The following is a 20,408-nucleotide window of genomic DNA, read 5'->3' on the forward strand; positions in this document are numbered from 1 at the left end:
ACATCCTGGAGGGCTTGCAGAAAGGAACTTTGCTTAAGAACCTGGTGAGGTACAAACCTCGAAGCAAATGTTAAAATGAAAGGGAAACTGCTTTGTAACTTCGGGCTTGACCTGCATTAGAGTAGTTTTTTGGCTTTCCTGAGGTGATTTTGTTGTGTGGTCATGTAAGGTAAAACCCACTGGAAGGGCTAAGCTTGTAAAATTAAGCTGTCTTTTTAGTTACTGAAGGCTTTCAGTGGAGAGGTGCCATTCCCAGCATAAGTGATCCCAGCTTTGTTTTATCTGGAAGTGCTTTTGTGAAAACCATCTAGGTGGATCATCGAAGGCTGGAAGTTGACATTCAACCTAGAACTGACGTGATGCTGTCTGATTTTTTGCATGTGGGTGTCTGTATGCTTATATTTGGGGTTTTTGCTGTTCTTGGTATTCATAACATAATTATGACATATTTCTTCAAGATGATGTTAAAGCTAGCTTATTCGTAACTGTAAAATGTGGGGACGATATCAGTAGCTTAGTCCTTTAGAATCTCCTCAATAATACAGAGCAAAGGACTAGTTGGACTTGCTGGAGATATAATTGAGTGATTCTGAAAGATTTCAGTAAATTTTCTAGAGTGCCCAAGGACAGACAGAGCTTTAGTGCAAAGGAAGTAAGAATCGTAGAGACAGGTGTTTAATCTGCGTGAAGTCAGTCACATGTGAGATATTTGTTGATCAAAACAAATCCATTCTTTCCAAAGTAATTTCACAGCAGAAGTTTCTGGCACAAGTTGCTGGACTTGGATGCTGGTGAAGTTGGGGTCTTTCTTGCTAATCGGAAAAACTTGGCACTTGACGAAAAGACCTTGTGTATGGACAGGAAGAAAGCGGTGAGTCCAAGATGTGGTTAGCAGGACAGTTTGTTAGGCCTCCAGTGTGAGGGCACAGGGAGGGAGCATCCTTGATGTGGAAGCAGATGAGAGAGGACTTAAGGTTTAAAATAAAAATTCAGGTTCAGTGTGTAGAAACGTTTCTAAAAAGTAAAGTAGACCTAGTCCCTAAGCTCGTCAGCCTTGAGTGTGCCTTCTCTCTCCAGGTGCCGCATCAGCCGAATCCTTCGCACCCCTCAGGGGCACGCGCTCTTGATCGGAGTGGGCGGCACTGGCAAGAAGAGCTTGTCCCGCCTGGCAGCTTACGTTTGCAGCCTTGAGGTCTTCCAGGTCACTGTGACCCAAGGCTTCGGAATCCAAGAACTCCGGGTGAGTGAGGGTGGCAGGTGGTCCCTCTGCCCTCCTTTCTGGTCGATAAAGCAGGAGCTGGTAGCATGCCTGTGTCAGCTCTGACTCCCCGATTTGGCCAACGCTTCCCCCGCCAAGAGGGGGAAAGTTTCTGCTGATTTAGGTACCTTTGTCTCTTGCTTCTTCATGGTAAATTTATAATAGTAAAATTCTATAAATGATTATAGATATATAAGCCTATAAGCCTATAGACCTGACTCAGAAAATACTGTATTAAATACTTGCTTATAGGGGCCTCTGGGTGCCTCAGTCAGTTCATCATCCGACTCTTGATTTAGCTCAGATCATGACCTCACGGTCATGGGATCAAGCCCCACATTGGGCCCTGTGCTGACAGCACGGAGGGTACTTGGGATTCTCTCTCTCTCCCTCTCTCTCTCTGCCTCTATCTCTCTCTCAAAATAAATAAATAAACATTTTTAATTAAAAAAGTACTTATAACCAACATGGTTTTTCCTTTGTATTGACCACACTTGCTGTTCAACACTTTTAGTATTCCTATATAATGAAGGGGCAGAAAAAGATACTGCCTTCACAAATGCAAGTAGATTTCTTCCATTTGGAATGAATCATGAAAATGATTCATTGACAGGAATACGTGTGCTTTTTAAAAATTGGTTTTTTAACTTGGTGTGATGAGCACTGGGCATTGTAAGTAAGCAATGAACCCCTGAATTCTGTTCCTGAAACCAATATGCACCGTATCTTGGCCAACTAAAATTTAAATTAAAAAAAAATTGGCTTTGGGGTGCCTGGATGGCTCAGTCAGTTGATCATCTGATTTAAGCTCAGGTCATGATCTCATGGTCCGTGAGTTCAAGCCCCATGTCGAGCCCTGTGCCGACCTCAGATTCTGTCTCTCCCTCTCTCTCTGCCCATTCCCCACTCACACTCTCTCTGTCTCTCAAAAATAAACAAACATTAATTTTTTTTTTAATTTGGGTCTTTAATCAGAACTGTACTTACAAAGTAATATTCAAGGTTTGTGGAAAGTGATGAGTGGGTGAAATGTGGGCATTTTCACCCAAAAAGGGAAAATAAATCACATGCTTTCAATATTTCTGAGCAAAACTAAGTACATAACCAAATAAAAACTGTTTTCCCTGAAATAGTCAGTTGTTGAAATGAGCAGATTTTTCCTTTTACCACGTTGCTTGGCAAAGGCATCGCCAAATTCATTTTCGGACTAGTAGGAGGGAGTTATCCGTCGGCCACTGATTTTCATCCCTATGTTCCATTAAGCCCCAGACATGGCACTCATCGTTGTATTGCCAGAGATGGAGGTGATGTCATGCTGTTGACCCCCATGTGGGGTCTCCAAGAGGAAAGAACATGTAGGTAGACAAGGGGAAAGTACAACATGCCTCTTTCTCGCTGTTGTTACACAGTGCTTCCCAGCCCACACAAACATAGCACCATCGCAACATCACATCAGCATCGCAACAACGCATGAATGATGGCCTCCTTTCCTTACAGGTAGATCTTGCCAATTTGTACATCAGAACTGGAGCCAAGAACATGCCCACTGTGTTCCTGCTGACAGATGCCCAGGTTCTAGATGAGAGCTTTCTCGTGCTGATTAATGACTTGCTGGCATCAGGTGATTAAATCAACACATTCCTTGAAAGATCTTCCCCCATGACAAATTATCTGTAGTTGCAGTGAACTTTAAAGAGAGATAATTTGTCTTTGAGGTGTTTGCTGGGACAGTCTTTGGGGAGAAACCCGTAAACCTAACTAATTTGACGTGTATTGCTTTCTTAGTCTGCTTACAGTTGTAAGGTGCTTGGAGGAGCCTTGAGGAAAGTAGTAAATGTTATTCCTACACGTACACACTCAGTGGGTGTGTCCATCACAGCTCGTTCCCCGAGTGCCATGTGGCTTGTAAATACAAAAAAGAAAAAAAAATTGAATTGCATTTCTGATTTCCAACTCTTTATCATTTAAACTGAACTTTGTATTATAAAGCAATCCAAGCATTAAAAAGTCTTATCTAAAATTGAAATTGTGACTGCCTTTCAGTAACTCTACTCACTCCTTTGGGGGCAGGAGAAATTCCGGATCTGTTCAGCGATGAAGATGTAGACAACATAATTTCTGGAGTTCGTAATGAAGTTCGTGGTCTAGGCATGGTGGACTCCAGAGAAAATTGCTGGAAATTCTTTCTGTCCAGGGTGCAGCTACAGCTCAAGGTAAGAAACACTTGCTTCCATGCATAATGTTTAAAACCTGCCATTGGAACTCTGACATGGTTCGCCTTCATGGTGCATACCGTGAGTTTGAATTTCATCCATTCCGTTTGAAAGGACGTTTGTATTTTTACATGCCCGTGTCTGGAGTATACCTTCTGAAGGTTTCCCTTATGCTGAGCATCTATAAAGCATTGCACCGAGCAGACTGCGTGCTGCTCGACTGAACTGGACGTGGTCTTTGTCCTTGAGGAGCTGACACTGCTCAAGGAGACAAGAGCCCTTACAAATAACTCCAGTACAGGACTGATGTGTGTATTACCGTGAGTTACAGGCAAGCACAGCATTGTTCCCTGCAGTGGGCTCTCCTGGAGGAAGTGACACGCCATGCCTCAGGCATGGATTGGAATCCATGGGGAAGCGCTGGGTGGGGAGGATCCTTCAGGGAGAGGACATAACAATTTATGTAAGTGTAGGGTTGGACTGTCCTGTAGACCTTTGGAGAAACCCAAGATTGCCCTGAATAACTGGAACACAGGGTTTGTTTTAGGGGAAGAAGGTGGATCAGGCTGGGAAGTAAGTTAGGATGAGGTAAAGGGTTGTAAATCATGAAGGCAGCCGTGGGAGACGTTGGATTAAGGAACTGAATTACGTCAGTACTTCAAGGCAAGCAGTTCAGCTGTATTAACCAGACGATCTGAGTGTCAATGGAGGTTCTTCCCTCCAGACTGCTCTGTGCTTCAGTATTGCTCATAGGGATATAATATAACCAAATACTAGCCTCAGGAAAGATCAAGTATTCTAAGACATACCTCCAAATTCATGGCAGGAAGCCAATTTAAGGAAAATTCAGGCTTCCTGGTATAGACATGGTTAGTAACCTAGCCACTTTCCACTTTGCTGTTACTTCTAGGATGCCAGGCCTGTCGGGCAAGTAACAGGCTCCAGGATTCAGTAGAGCCTGGAAACGACAAGGAAAGGGGGTGGGGAGTGTGGCAGCCATGAATGTATCTCCCCTTGGAGAGATTGTAAGGTTCTCTTCTGCCCTGCTCTTTTAAATCCCACATTAATCTTACTGAGCAATGGTGGGCTGACGTTAGATCAGAATTTACAGTTCACTTGCCCAAAGCGTTTTCTCCCCATCAAGATGTTACTAAGAATATTTTTGCTAGGTCATAACAAGGCGAGAGATTTCTCCCTGTTCCATGGTGGTACATTTGGATCACATTTTCTTGATGAAATGGAAAAACAAGTACAATAATAGAATTTGAGATGGTAATGTTATAAATCATTATCAAAGTCTGTTCTTAGAGCAACAAAATCAGCATTACCTAAAAACTTTCTATAAATGCAAGTTTGGGTGCCTGGGTGGTTCAGTCTGTTGTGCCTCCAACTCGATTTTGGCTCAGCTCATGATCCCAGAGTCCTGGGATTGAGCCCCATGTCGGGCTCTACGCTGACAGCATGGAGCCTGCTTGGGATTCTCTCTTTATCTCTCTCTCTGTCTGCCCACTTCATATGTCATGGGACACCTGAGTGGCTCAGTCATTTGAGCATCTGACTCTTGATTTCAGCTGAGGTCATGATCCCAGGGTCATGGGATCAAGCCGCACATCTGGCTCCGCAATGAAAATGGAGCCTGCTTAGGATTCTCTCTGTTCCCCTGCCATTCCCAGTTTGTGTGTTCTCTCTTTATCAATCTCTCTCTCAAAAAAAAAAAAAAAAAAAAAAAAGACAAAGTTCTCCAGTTGCACCCCAGATCTCTTGAATCAGAAACTCTGCATGGGATCCACAATGTATGTTATAATAATCCCTCTGGGTACTGCTGAGGCACACTGAAATTTTGAGAACCATTGTTAAAAATAATGCTAAAGTGAGCGTTCTTTACCTACATCTTTTATATACAACTTTGCTTTTATCCGTAGGATAAATTCCTAAGAGAATTGCTAAGTTCAGTTGTTACAGCTTACAGTGTTTTGTTTTGTTTTTAGTTTATTTATATATTTTGAGATAGAGGGTGAGAAAGGGGCAGAGAACGAGAGAGGGAAAGAGAATCCCAAGCAGGCCCTGTGCTGTCAGTGCAGAGTCTGACGCGTGGCTCGAATTCATGAACTGTGAGATCATGACCTGAGATGAAACCAAGAGATGGATGCTTAACAAACTGAGCCACCCAGGTGCCCCATTACTTATGGCTTATAGTGGTTTTAAAACACACCTGCCAGTTCTTTGATGTGCTTTTTACACACACAGGTAGCGTCTAATTCCTTTCTTCTTGAATCAGGGTAGGCTTACAAGTATGGGAATGCGGACATGCTGAGTAACTTCTGAGGCTAAGCTATAAAGGGCCTACTTTTCCATTGACGTACACACGGTTTTTTTATAAGACTTCTATGTATACGAAGCAATTAGTCTTATATATGTATTTCATATATTTTTCCAATTCTCATTTGTCATTTAAATATACATACAATACATGTTTATTTGTTTATAACTTTAAAGTTTTAAGAAGTTTTTTATTAGATGAATCAGTGTTTTCCATTATGGATTTGGAGTTGATTGTGAACTTAGGGAAATTTTTCTCTCCAAGATTATAAAACTCTTCCCTAGAAGCAGTGAGAATTCATCTGGGCAGCAAATAAGAGAATATCCCCAAACTTAGAGACCTATGCTTTATCCTGTTTCCTCTCTGCCAATGCTTTTCCTCACGCTTCCTGCTTCGTGACCACCACATGAGTGCAGTGGGGTCTGTATTCCAGATAGGAAGACAGAGGGGGAAGGCAATGTGGGAGTTCTCTGAGTGGGAAACCAAGGCTTCCCCCCAAGACCCTATGCTGACGTCTTAGTGGCCACAAGTGTGTCACCTGCCATTTCTACCTACCAGGGAGTCTGGGGAAGTGAATTTTTGATCTTGTCACATGACCTTTATGGATAAAATTAGAAGTGGATTTTGGAATAACAGCAGATTCCATCATTCCAATACCTTTATGTTTTATGTTTAAAACTTTGCTCTATCTAGGGGCGGGGTGGGGGGGTGCCTGGATGGTTCAGTTCGGTTGGGTGTCCAGCTCTTGATTTCAACTCAGGTCATGATCTCACGGTTCATGGGTTCAAACCCCATGTCGGGCTCTGCAGTGACAGCTCTAGGCCTGCTTGGGATTCTCTCTCTCCCTTTCCCTGCCCCTCCAGCACTTGAATGCATGCATGTGCTATCCCTCAAAAGAAATAAACTTATTTTTAAAAAAAGCTTTACTACATCTAAAATATATTTATTACCATAAATGGTAAAGAGTGAGCTGAGAGGTTTCAGGTTATGTTTTTTTCCAGAAAGATATGTTTTTCTCTTAACATCATGTATTCCTTCCTTACTGATTTAAAGTAATACGATTTAAGGTAATATCCTTATTATATGTCATATCGAGTCTATTTCTAGATCCTTTATTTTTTTTAACTTTTGTTTTTTTAATGTTTGTTTATTTTGAAAGAGAGAGAAAACAGGGGAGGGGCAGAGAGAGAGCAAGACAGAGAATTCCAAGCAGGCTCCACGCCGTCCTCACAGAGCCCTATGTGGAGCTCGAACTCATGAGCTGTAAGATCATGACCTGAGCTGAAATCAAGGGTCGGATGTTTAGCAGACTGAGCCACCCAGGTGCCCCTGTTCTCTTGATAAGTCTCTGTATTACTGATCCTAGCCTTGTACTATGTAAATCATTAAGGTTTTATTACACATTTTTATATCTAATATCTCACCATTCATGTTTACTTTTTCTTTGCTCTCACATGTCTCTATGTCTGGAAAAACAACAGAATCATTTTGTCACATTCTAAACACATTCCATTTTCATTTTGATTGTAATTGTGCTGACTGCTTATTTTAGGGAGAATTAAATATTATATAAAGTTTTTTGTAGAGGGAATATTTCTTTCACATGGTTTTCTGATGGCATATTGTTTGTATATAGGAGAGCTATTGATTTTTAAATTTTATAACCTGCTATTTTTATAACCAGCCTCTCTGGTAGTTTCTGATAGTTGGTTGATATCACATAGCCTGCAGGTAATATTTTGTCTCTTAATATTCTGTTTATCTGCTTTTCTCCCTCATTGCATTGTTAAATTTACTGAACGTTAAATAATTATGATGGTAGTGGAAACTTTGTCTTGGTTTTTACGTTAATAAGGACATTTCTCATGTTTCACTATTAAGTCTTTTGTTGGCTTTTGATTCAGAATATATATCTTGTCAAGGAAGTATCTATTAAGTTCCTTTTCAGCATCTGCTGAGATAATTATATGGTTTTGCTCCGTGAACTTACTAACACTTGTACAGTACAGATTGACATATCCAAGTTTTAACATTTTTACGTTTTAAATTCATCTTTCCCTTCACCTGTTTCCTTTCACTCCACTTCAGGAGGCCTTCCCAAAGCCGAGACCAGTTTTATGTTCACCTCTTTTCAGAGGCCCTTCTTCACTGTTGACCTCATCCCGAGCTAGAATTTATTTTGGTGTTAGATATGGATCATTTTTCCCCTATTGCCACAGGATTCCTACTTGAATAATCTATCTCTTTTCTACTGAAATGAATAAGAGAGTTTGTGTTTTAATGCTAAAGAATAGGATGTCTCCCTCAAATACTCCTGTCTTTGTGACCTTGTCACTCCATTTGCTGCATCAAGAGGAATAGTGATGAGCATCTTACCCTGGGGGACAAATAATATGGCATAAAAATGGGCCACCTTTTAGCTTCTTTCTCTTCATAAACACTACCCTCACATCCTTGGATTTTTAAGAGTTGTGGCTTGCCATGTGTCAGTTTCATATGTTGTGATTCTCGCCAGCGTGTACTAACGACTCAGAATTCCCGATGAGCTGATACTTGCCTTGCTTACGTTCCTACCGGGGCGACCTGGGAAGCTAAATGTGTTACAGGGTTGGTGAGCACACCTGGCAGGTCAAGCTAAATGACATGAAGTTGCCACCCCATTACCCATGCTCACCACCCAAAGCCAGTACCCATTTGGAGTGCAAGGGCAGCGAGAACCTGTTGGCATGCAAAATGTGACTTCTCAATCCGCAGGGCACTTCCCATTAATGACTATCAGATGTGAGTACTTGGATTGCCTGAAATAAGCCAATGAGTAAATGCCAAATGCTTTCTCTCCTTCATGTTTGTATATGTACATATTTTCTTGTTAATTTTTTAAAAATGTTTATTTATTTTTGAGAGACAGTTAGAAAGAGGAGGCACAGAGAGAGAGGGAGACAGAATCCCAAGTGGCCTCCGCACTGTCAGCACAGAACCCAACATGAGGCTCTAACTCAGAAACCGCGAGATCACGACCTGAGCAGAAGTCAGATGCTCAAACAACAGAGCCATTCAGGCGCCCTGTGTGCATCTTTTCACACATAATTCTCATCTTGCAACTAGAGTATAGTATGCTCATCTTCTCTACCGTTGACTTTAGTCAGCCCAAAAACTTTTCTTTCTTGTCTTCCTTCTCAGCCATCTGATGCCATAGGGAAGGGGGCACTTAACGTATATAAGAGCCCCTCATTGTTTCCTGAGACTCTGGATACCTGTCTTGTTACATATCTGTCTATTGAGGGATGTGTGTGTGTGTCTTTGTATACATACACTTATGTGATTTGTATTTTTAGACAATGAGACAGTCATTTCTGATAATATAAGAATAGGTGTTAATTGCAGAGAATTTAAAAATACAGAACCATATGAAGAAAAAAATTGGGCTAAATTATGTTGCTTGGAGATGACTACTGAATGCGTATTGGTATATCTCCTTCCAGTTTTCTGTATGTGTATAAACGCATGGAAAGTACATATTCGGAACTGATGGTTTTTTCACATCTGTCACTATTTCCTTACATTCCTTTTTGCCTTTTTTTATTAGAAGGCTCCCATAGAAAAGAAATGATTCCAAGAATTGGGCGTATGGGGTGAAATACTTCACTCAAACATACTTTATTCTAGATACCTATTTGTTTAACACCTTTATTCAAGTATATCCTTTACCAAATTTCCTAATGGTTTGTTACAGTTTTATTGATTTATAGGAATTCTTTCCATATCTGGATAATATTCAGATGTCCATAATGTTCTCACCTACTTTACATGTTGCCAGTGATTCTGCAAGTTCATCGTAATCCTGCCTTTGCTTACAATGACTTCTGTTTTATATTGTTAAAAAATGTCTAATTTTTCTTACATGATTTTGTGTGTTAAGGCTTTTTGAGAAAGCATTTCCATACTTCATAGTTGTGAAAATATTCTTCTGAATTCTATTTAAATTGACTTAAAATACTTTTAATGGTTAACCCTGGATTGTTGTGTACCATACAGGTGACTTTTCTACTCTCACCATCCCTAAATTCTGTAAACACCATTAATTATGTAATCTTTGATCACTGATTTGAAATGCTAGCTGTCCTCATATACTGAATGTTTAAATATGTGGTATTCTGTTTTTCGACTCTGTATTGTTCCATGAATCTGTTCATCCCTGCTTACATCATTATCACACCACTGGGGTACCTGAGTGGCTCAGTCAGTTAAATATCTGACTTCTGCTCAAGTCATGATCTGGTGGTTCGTGAGTTTGAGCCCCACGTTGAACTCTCTGGTGACAGTTGAGAGCCTGGAGCCTGCTTCACATTCTGTGTCTCCCTCTCTCTCCTTCCCCAACTCACACTTTCTTTCTCTCTCAAAAATAAATGTTAAAAAAAAATTTGGGGGGGGGGCTTCGCCTGGGTGACTCAGTTGGTTAAGCGTCTGACTTCATGATCTCATGGTCCATGGGTTCGTGCCCTGCATCAGGCTCTGTGCTGACAGCTCATAGCCTGGAGCCTGCTTCTGATTCTCTCCCTCTTCTGCTCCTCCCCCAGGAGAGTCTGCCTCTCTCTTGCTCAAAAAATAAATAAGCATTAAAAATTTTTTTAAATTTCCTTTAATATCACACTGCTTTGCTTATTGTAGCTTTGTGTTATATTCTGGAATCTGATAGAGCAATATCTTCTTCCTTTTCTACATTTACTTAGCTATTTGTACCTTCACCAGATGAACTGTGGAATCAGCTTAGCATTTTAGAAAACCCTATGAGAACATATAGGCTAATTTGAGGGTGATGGATACATCTGCAATATTAATGTTTCCATTCATTCACACTGTTTTTCTGTATACTTAAAAACTTATGGGGCTCCTGGGTGGCGCAGTCGGTTAAGCGTCCGACTTCGGTCAGGTCACGATCTCGCGGTCCGTGAGTTCGAGCCCCGCGTCGGGCTCTGGGCTGATGGCTCAGAGCCTGGAGCCTGCTTCCGATTCTGTGTCTCCCTCTCTCTCTGCCCCTCCCCCGTTCATGCTCTGTCTCTCTCTGTCCCAAAAATAAATAAACGTTGAAAAAAAAAATTAAAAAAAAAAAAAACAACTTATGTTTTATTCCCCAATAGTGTGAATTGCGAATGTTGTCTTCTTAAAAATGTCGTTTGACATTTGATGTCAAAAATGTCGTTTGACGTCACTTACCCTTTTTTATTGCATACGAACTTTAGACTCACTTGGTTAAGCTCCATTCACCTTGTTGGGAATTACTAGAGCTGCCTAAGTTTTGTTAATGAATGTGGGAGGAGTAAGTATCTTTATAATGATCTTCTCTGGGAATGTAGCACATCTTGTCATTTAGTCAAAAGATCTTCATTGACTTTCAGTAAAGCTGCTGCTATCTTTGTATGTTTTACACATTTCTTAAGTTCTTTCTCAATATTTTATAGTATTTTTTCTCTTGCCAAATTTTCTAGCAGATTGTGGTGGGCAGATAAGAATGCCATTGGAGGGAGGAAGGGATGGATGGATGGATGGATGGATGGATGGATGGATGGATATTTATTTGTTTGTTTTACCAGCCAGTTCGTTGAACGCTCAGTAGGTTTTATGTTTTGTACTTAAGAGTTTGCTGAGAGGACAGTTCCATCACCTTTGAATTTTTACTCCTACTTTCTATTTATTTTAGAGAGAGAGAGCATAAGCAGGGAGAGAGGCGGGGGAAGAGAGGGAGGGGGGCGGGGGAAGAGAAGGAGAGAGACTGCCTCTTAACTAGTCTCCCTACTCAGAGCATATCCCCATGTGGGGCTCGATCCCACAACGCTGGGATCATGACCTGGGCCCAAATCAAGAGTCGGACACTCAACCACTGGAACCACCCAGGTACCCTAGTCCTTCTTTCTAATAATTACCTCTTTTCTGTGTATTACAATATCCATAATTTTTGCACACCAATTTAAAGCGTTTAAGTGATGACAGTAGCATCTTTGGCTTATTTTTTATTTTAATGGGAATGCCTTTAGCTTTCTGTCATTAAGCATTGGATTAAATGCAGGCTTAAGATATTTTTAACATTTTTAGGAAGAGGTGTTGTATCATATATGTTCTTTCGTAAATCCCCTTGTTTTATCCTGTCCCTTTGTCTTGGCCTATTCTTTTATTATGGGTTTAAAAAATTTTTCTTAATGTTTGTTTATTTTTGACAGAGAGAGAAAGACAGAGTACAAACAAGGGACAGGCAGAGAGAGAGGGAGATACAGAATCTGAAGCAGGCTCCATGCTCTGTTCTGTCAGCACAGAGCCCAGTGCAGGGCTCAAACCCACAAGCCGCAAGATCATGACCTGAGCCAAAGTCAGACACTTAACCGACTGAGCCACCCAAGTGCCCCAATCTTACTATGGGTTTTTATAATGTTCCTTCTTGACTTTGGACAGTGTGAAATGAGTTTTTGTCCCCCCTTTTTTTTCCCAGGTTCTTATCTACTCCAGTGGAATTATCTTCCTTTAAATCTGCTGGATGCTTTTAAATTTTTCTTGGTTTCATAGTATTTTTCTTCAGGTTCCAGTGGAGCTTTTCTTGTTGTTCCTGTTCCTTCTCCCTCCTCGAGTAGAATAGAGTTCAATTCATATGTTGGCTTTGGCAACAGATACTGTGGGCGATGTGCTCTTGGCTCGCACTGCAACATGTCTAGGGAGCCCGACAGTCTCAACAGAGATGTTAAGCAACACGGCCATTAAAGCTGCAGATTAACACAGAAGCTCATAGCATAAACCACAAGACTGCCTATTCACACAAGTAATTGTCATGAGGTGTCTGTGATCTTGTATAAAAAGCTCAAATACTCACCTGTCCAGTAGAAAATAAGATGTTGCAAAACCTTAGCCTTACACGACGGTAAAGTTTCATCTCTTTAGATCTTCATGTGGTTTGCAGGCAGAGCACCCAGCTTCCTTTCCTTCGTGGGGATGACAACCTAGGGTGGTTTTATCATTGCGAAGTGCTGTCTTCTATCCCTCCTGCCCCTCATTCTGACACTTGCGCTGATGGAGAGCAGCACCCAGTCTGACAGCTAGCTTGCCCAGTGCCGAGCCCAGGCTCTGCCCGTCTCTGCCCTGCAAACGGTGTTTTCCTGATCAGGACCACACCCTTCTGAATAGAGGAGCCTAACTCCTGCCCTTGTGTTGTTGATACAGTTTACATAAGAAGATTGAAAAGAACTTCAGAAAGAGATGGAAGTGTGACCTTGTATTTTCTGAGATTCACTTTCCTTGAAATTTCCTAAAACAGCAAAGCTTCAGAAGAAATTAGGATGCAGATACCAAAATTTCATTTTTGCTCAGAAGAGTTTTTCACATTGCCTTCTGTTGACTCCTTCATCTGTCTGTGGGGCCTCAGCAAGTATTGGCTGAGTGCCTGTGATGTGCTGGTCCCTGGGCATAGAATAGTGTGCAAGAGCCAGCACCTGCCCACTGTCGTCGGAAAGGCAGGCACGAACCCCCAAATCACAGAAACCAAGTATGCAGTTACAACTCTGTGCGCGAGAGGTACGGGGCATATAAGACAACAAAATGCAGGACAAGAAAAGTTTCACAGAGGGGGATAAAGGGTTGGAAAGTATCTCAAAGAAGGAGTAGACATCATCTGCCATATTATAAAAGAAATTTTGAACTTGGCGTTAAGTGCAGGGCTTAATCCAAGACAGAAGGACTTACCCATTTAAATTCAATGAACTTTGCATTTTGAAGAACATGTTGATGTTTTCCAAAACATTCTGCTTACCTTTGGGTGTGGGGTTTGCCAGCACAATACGAGGTTTGTTCCTGCACCTGCACGTGTGTGTGCACTCAGCACCCAGTGTCAACAGAAACACCGTCAGCCATTCTAGCAGAGCACCACAGACCATAAGCCGCAAACTTCATGATGTGGTTCAAATATGGGTCCAATCAGTAGATAATTAGGCATCCGATTGCCTGTTTGAAAAAAAAAAAAAAACAGAACACTGTTATACGAGGCTGTGGGGGCTGCCTACTGGTCTGCAAAGTAGTGTGTGGGCATTTCAGGTCCTGGCATCAAGTAGGGCAGCTGTGATGAGTGAATACGCTCCTCCTGCACATGGAAATACATAGTAGGGAGTAGATAGTATATAGTAGGGCATAGACCGCCTACTGTCTTCACTCCCCAGGAATGGATTTGCTCCTTGCTCTTTCCTTCTTTAACTTTTCTTAATGTTTATTTATTTTTTGAGAGAGAGAGAGAGAGAGAGACATAGCACGAGCAGGGGAGGCAGAGAGAGAGGGAGACACAGAATCTAAAACAGGCTCCAGGCTCTGAGCTGTCAGCACAGAGCCCGACATGGGGCTCGAACCCACAAACGGCGAGATCATGACCTAAGCTGAAGTCGGACGCTTAACCCACTGAGCCACCCAGGGGCCCCGCTCCTTGCTCTTTATTGAGATTCCACATACAATTTCTTTCTGAATTGAAGAGTTTTGTTTTTTGAAAAAAAAGAAGTAAAATTTCCCAGTGTAAGATACTACCTCTTATAAAAATTGGCACTGACCAATAGTCACAAGTAAAAGGGTGTGCGAATGATTTCACTGTGTGTTATCTAAAAAGAAAACAAAGCATAAAAATGTATTGCATGTGTGTATGTTGAAGATGCTTTTGGATTTCGTGAAGGTAATTGAAATTAAAAGGTTATTGGATAGGGGCTGATAGAGGGATAATATAAGGATGATAAAATGGTACTGAAACATTCAAACAAGGGAAGAGTTTGTATGCTAAACTTCCGTTCCTAAGAGAATTTTCTCAGTAAGATTCAGATCTTATCATTCTTGAAAAATGCTTAGACTTTTGAAGATAAATGCAAACATAAGTTATGGATAGAAGCTTCTGAAGTAAATATGTGGGAGGGTTACTTCTATCTGACAGCATATCAACTGGAAAAAAAATGCAGAGTGACGGTAGCAATTCAGATTTCCATTACAAGAGGAAATGGACTGAGTCCTGTTAGTGATATACAAATAAGTATGTACTTACGATGGGATCTTACCCAAAAGAAATTGAAACGTATTACAAAGCACAATGGAAAATGGGTTATTGCAAATGAGTCATAACACCTGTGTAGGGGGAAGAAAGGGATAGAAAATTCTATGGTATGGATTCCAAAAGCAAGTTTCTGACGTCCAAATGTTAGAGCTGTAGGAAATACGTAGATGGTGATTTCAGGGTTTGCTTTTTACTTGTGGGAGCTTGCTTTTAGAAAAGAACACAGCTGTCTGGGGCATTTTTGACTTTATTTTCTTAGTTGACTTTTCTTTCAGTCCACTGCTGGGAACTAACTTCAGCCAGTTTGGTCATTTGCGTTGTCAGGGACTCTTTGGGAGGAGGTATATATTTCAGTGACCTTCAGTACTTACAGGTACATGACACCTGTTCCAGGGTGGGGGGCTCTTGTCCCCCACTATCTCAACTCAAGGTGTGTTTTAAGGAAAGGAAGTCTCAGACTGACCTCAGGTACACATAGAGTTTATGTGTAGCACATAACTTAAAACAGGTCTTAAAGTTTTAAAAACCAGCTCTGTAAGCTTATTGCAGTCTTAGCTCTTTTCTTTTAGGAAACTGAATAGCTCTTACTAGAAGGATTCTTCGGGGGCAGTTGGGGCAATATTCTCATGGTAGGATTCAGCTGGAATCGCATAAAAAGAATCATTCTGTAAACTGTTTACCATAGGACTGCTCAAAATCAAAGTCCAAAAAGCCAGTAGTGTAATTGCTGGAATACTTCAGTATCTAGATTTTCCTCTTTTGTTCGTACAGCAGTAGAGATGGAAGTATAATATTTTTACTTTCCTCAGATATCTTGAATACTACTCATTTCATCAGTAAAACAATCAACTCCAAAGGTACCTACCTGGGTGGCTCAGTCTGTTAAATACCTGACTCTTTTTTTTTTTTTTTTTTTTTTTTTTGAGCGTCCAGCTGTTAATATCAGCTCAGGTCATGATCTCATGGTTTGTGAGTTTGAGCCCTGCCTCAGGCCCCATGCTGTCACCGAAGACCCTGCTTGGGACTCTTTCTCTCTCTGCCTCTCCCCTGCACTCACGTGCACTCTCACTCTCTCAAATAAATAAAATCAAATCCAGTATTCATGATGTCAGCTAATCAACCATTTACATTGATGAAAGGACTTAGCTGAGGGTTCAGGTAGCTGACTTTGCAGTGTGGGTTTCCCTCATGTGAAATGTTGCTTCTGCATCCCTAGCCTCTATAGTTTCCATTGGACTACATTAGATACTAACCAGTGGCCCGAATACATAAAACGAGTATCCACATGCATATCATACTAGATTGAAGTTTTTTCAAAGGTAAGTTATATACAACCAGATGGCTTCATTGGTGAATTCTACCAACTATTTAAATAGTAAATAGTTTCACCTCACACCTCGTAGAATGGCTGTTAACAGAAACATGAGAAGTCACAATTGCTGGTGATGATGCATACACTGTTGGCAGGAACGTAAACTGGTACGGCCACTATGGAAAACAGTAAGGAGATTGCTCCAGAAATTAAAATAATAGATTGGGGCACCGGGGTGGCTCAGTGAGCGTCCGACTTCGGCTCAGGTCATGATCTCACAGTTTGTGGGTTTGAGCCCCGTGTCTGCCTCTGTGCGGACCGCTCAGAGCCTGGAACCTGCTTCGGATCCTGTGTCTCTTTCTCTCTCTGCCCCTCCCCCACTTGTGCTCTGTCTCTGTGTCTCAGAAGTAAATAAATGTAAAACAATTTTTTTAAACTTAAAAATAGTAGTACTATATGATCTAGAAATCCCACTTCTAGTATAGCTAAAGGAATCAAAACCATTATCTTAAAGAGATACCTGTACTTCTATGTTAACAGCGGCATTATTGACAATAGCCAAGGTATAGAAGTAACCTAAGTGTTCGTCAGTGGACAAATGGATCAAGAAATGTGAGATATGCACACACCCGGACACAAATAGAATTTTCAGGAAAATGGACATCCTGTCATTTGCGACAACATGGATTAAACTTGAAGGCATGCGCTAAGTGAAATAAGCCAGGCAGAGGAACAGAAAGACTGCATGGTATCACTTACATGCAGAATATTGCCAATGGGTATGGGAAATAAGGAGCAATTGGTAAAAGGGCATAACGTTTCAATTATTAGATGAATAAGATCTCAGGACCTAACATGTAATATGGTAACTACAGTTGAAAGCACCATGTTGTGTCATTTAAATTTACTAAGAGAGTAGAACTTAAATGTTCTCAACAACACTGACCACAAAAGATAAAAATATGGGGTGATGGTTGTGCTAATTGACTCAATGGGGGGAATCCTTTGACCATGTCTATGTGTATAAAATCGTCACACTTTGCACTTTCAGTGTCTTAGAATTTTGTCACTTATACCTCAGCAAACCCCAAAAAGTGAATTATAGATAAGCTAACACCCTGTTTTCACTTATCTGTGTTTTTATTACTTAAAAACCCTTTGCTGTATTAATCTCAGGAAATTAAGGGAAATATAATGGGAAAATTATCAGGATGACTCCCCCCTCCCCCCGCCATAGTAATGTACCTTGAGGCAATAACTCGAGTTGATTCCACCTTACCTGTAAAGGTGTGGAGAGTATTTCTTTTTCTTAAGTAGCACAGCATGTCATGGATTGGAAGAATAAATATTGTCAAAATGTCAATACTACCCAAAGCTATCTACACATTCAGTGCAATCCCAATCAAAATTGCACCAGCATTCTTCTCGAAACTAGAACAAGCAATCCTAAAATTCATATGGAACCACAAAAGACCCCGAATAGCCAAAGTAATTTTGAAGAAGAAGACCAAAGCAGGAGGCATCACAATCCCAGACTTTAGCCTCTACTACAAAGCTGTCATCATCAAGACAGCATGGTATTGGCACAAAAACAGACACATAGACCAATGGAATAGAATAGAAACCCCAGAACTAGACCCGCAAATGTATGGCCAACTAATCTTTGACAAAGCAGGAAAGAATATCCAATGGAAAAAAGACAGTGTCTTTAACAGATGGTGCTGGGAGAACTGGACAGCAACATGCAGAAGAATGAAACTAGACCACTTTCTCACACCATTCACAAAAATAAACTCAAAATGGATAAAGGACCTGAATGTGAGACAGGAAACCATCAAAACCCTAGAGGAGAAAGCAGGAAAAGACCTCTCTGACCTCAGCCGTAACAATCTCTTCCTCGACACGTCCCCAAAGGCAAGGGAATTAAAAGCAAAAATGAACTACTGGGACCTTATGAAGATAAAAAGCTTCTGCACAGCAAAGGAAACAACCAACAAAACTAAAAGGCAACCAATGGAATGGGAAAAGATATTTGCAAATGACATATGGAACAAAGGGCTAGTATCCAAAATCTATAAAGAGCTCACCAAACTCCACACCCGAAAAACAAATAACCCAGTGAAGAAATGGGCAGAAAACATGAATAGACACTTCTCTAAAGAAGACATCCGGATGGCCCACAGGCACATGAAAAGATGCTCAACGTCGCTCCTCATCAGGGAAATACAAATCAAAACCACACTCAGATATCACCTCTCGCCAGTCAGAGTGGCCAAAATGAACAAATCAGGAGACTATAGATGCTGGAGAGGATGTGGAGAAACGGGAACCCTCTTGCACTGTTGGTGGGGATGCAAATTGGAGCAGCTACTCTGGAAAACAGTGTGGAGGTTCTTCAGAAAATTAAAAATAGACCTACCCTATGACCCAGAAATAGCACTGCTAGGAATTTACCTAAGGGATACAGGAGTGCTGATGCATAGGGGCACTTGTACCCCAATGTTTATAGCAGCACTCTCAACAATAGCCAAATTATGGAAAGAGCCTAAATGTCCATCAACTGATGAATGGATAAAGAAATTGTGGTTTATATACACAATGGAGTACTACGTGGCAATGAGAAAGAACGAAATATGGCCCTTTGTAGCAACGTGGATGGAACTGGAGAGTGTGATGCTAAGTGAAACAAGCCATACAGAGAAAGACAGATACCATATGGTTTCACTCTTATGTGGATCCTGAGAAACTTAACAGAAACCCATGGGGGAGGGGAAGGAAAAAAAAAGAGGTTAGAGTGGAAGAGAGCCAAAGCATAAGCATTTTGGCATAAGCCAAAGCATTATCTATTAAAAACTGAGAACAAACTGAGGGTTGATGGGGGTGGGAGGGAGGGGAGGGTGGGTGATGGGTATTGAGGAGGGCACCTTTTGGGATGAGCACTGGGTGTTGTATGGAAACCAATTTGACAATAAACTTCACATATTGAAAAAAAAATAAAATGAAAAAAAAAGCACAGCATGGAGTTTATGGAGCACCATTCATGCTTGAGCAACTGTGAGGAAGACTTTCATAAATATCGGTATGTTTTCCTGGTGTCCCTGGGAGGTAACTGTGATTTCTCCTTTTTTGGAGATGAGGACAATACAGCACGATTAAGAAACGTGCCCATAGTCACATCCCATATGAGCAGCTGGCAGAGTTGACCTCCATTCCATGCTCATAATCAAAACACGTGGAGACCATTTTAGAAAAGAATAGAACAACCGCCAGTTTCCAGACATGAGCAGGGACTTGCGGACACCTCTCACACGGGACTACTACCCACGAAAGCTGGAGAGCAGGAGGGATTCTGTGCTATATTTCTCGCAAAACTAGAAGTGACTGGGTAATGAACTGGGTCAACAGCTACAGTGCCCGAGGTTGGTGTGGTACTGCCCTTTCCCTTCTTCGAAAGCACTGATAACCAAGCATATTTCTGTAAATTAGTTCCCAAGGTTTGTTTCAGATGGTAGAATTTAGCTTACTCGTGATTATCTAATTTCTTTAAAATTCTCTGTATCCAGACAGAGGCATACTTATATTCCATGTGTTTTACCAATTGCAAAAGCACTGAAAATGTAAGCATTTTATTTAAATATTCCCTTAGAAATGTTTAAACTATTAGGTTATACCTGCAGGTGTCGGAGTCACCTGGGGGCCTTGTTGAAAACAGCTTGCCAAAGCCCATCCAGAGTCTAATTCCTTAGGTATAGAATGGGTCCAAGAATTTGCCTTTCTAACCAGCTCCTAACAATCCTTTTGAGAAGCATTGATGTCCTGCCAACCACCTTCCATGTAAAACGTAGCTGGTGTTATGGAGATCCTTATTTCAGCCATAATAAATAGCATAGGGAAAAATGTCTTCAGCTGTAAAATTGTAGAAAAGAAAAATAATTCTTTAAATGAGGATTCTCTATTATCTTTCAATAAATAATGAAGGTATATCATTATATTAACTCAAAATATTTTTTCCCGAGACTGAGCACACAGGGTTCCAGTACTTTGTTTTGTCACAAACTGTGAAGACCTGGTAATACACCCATAATGAGAGAAATTCAGTAAGTGTGTAAAAGGGATGGAGATATTTCAGATCTCAAAGGAGTCTTTGTTTTTCCTTTGCCTTTGCTACAACTGTTAATAAATGAAGCTCCTAAAATTGCCAGGAATAAGAGATAAGTTGGGTGTGGAAATCGATTATTTCTTTGTGT

The 20,408-nt window shown here is 41.0% G+C and overlaps 1 protein-coding gene across 1 annotated transcript in view; it reads left to right on the top strand.

Moving 5' to 3' along the window:
* The window catches only part of DNAH11 (dynein axonemal heavy chain 11), a 352,793-nt gene that overhangs the window by 209,491 nt on the left and 122,894 nt on the right, over window positions 1-20,408 (top strand). The window contains exons 52-54 of the mRNA XM_047094654.1: window positions 1,078-1,240; window positions 2,756-2,879; window positions 3,329-3,471. Of these exons, the coding sequence (XP_046950610.1) occupies window positions 1,078-1,240; window positions 2,756-2,879; window positions 3,329-3,471 (430 nt within the window). The remainder of the gene's footprint in view (window positions 1-1,077; window positions 1,241-2,755; window positions 2,880-3,328; window positions 3,472-20,408) is intronic.

Source organism: Lynx rufus, unplaced genomic scaffold (genome assembly GCF_022079265.1).
Source record: "Lynx rufus isolate CCGP_SWC_20201006 ecotype Redwood Valley unplaced genomic scaffold, mLynRuf1.p SCAF_4, whole genome shotgun sequence".
Taxonomy (NCBI): domain Eukaryota; kingdom Metazoa; phylum Chordata; class Mammalia; order Carnivora; family Felidae; genus Lynx; species Lynx rufus.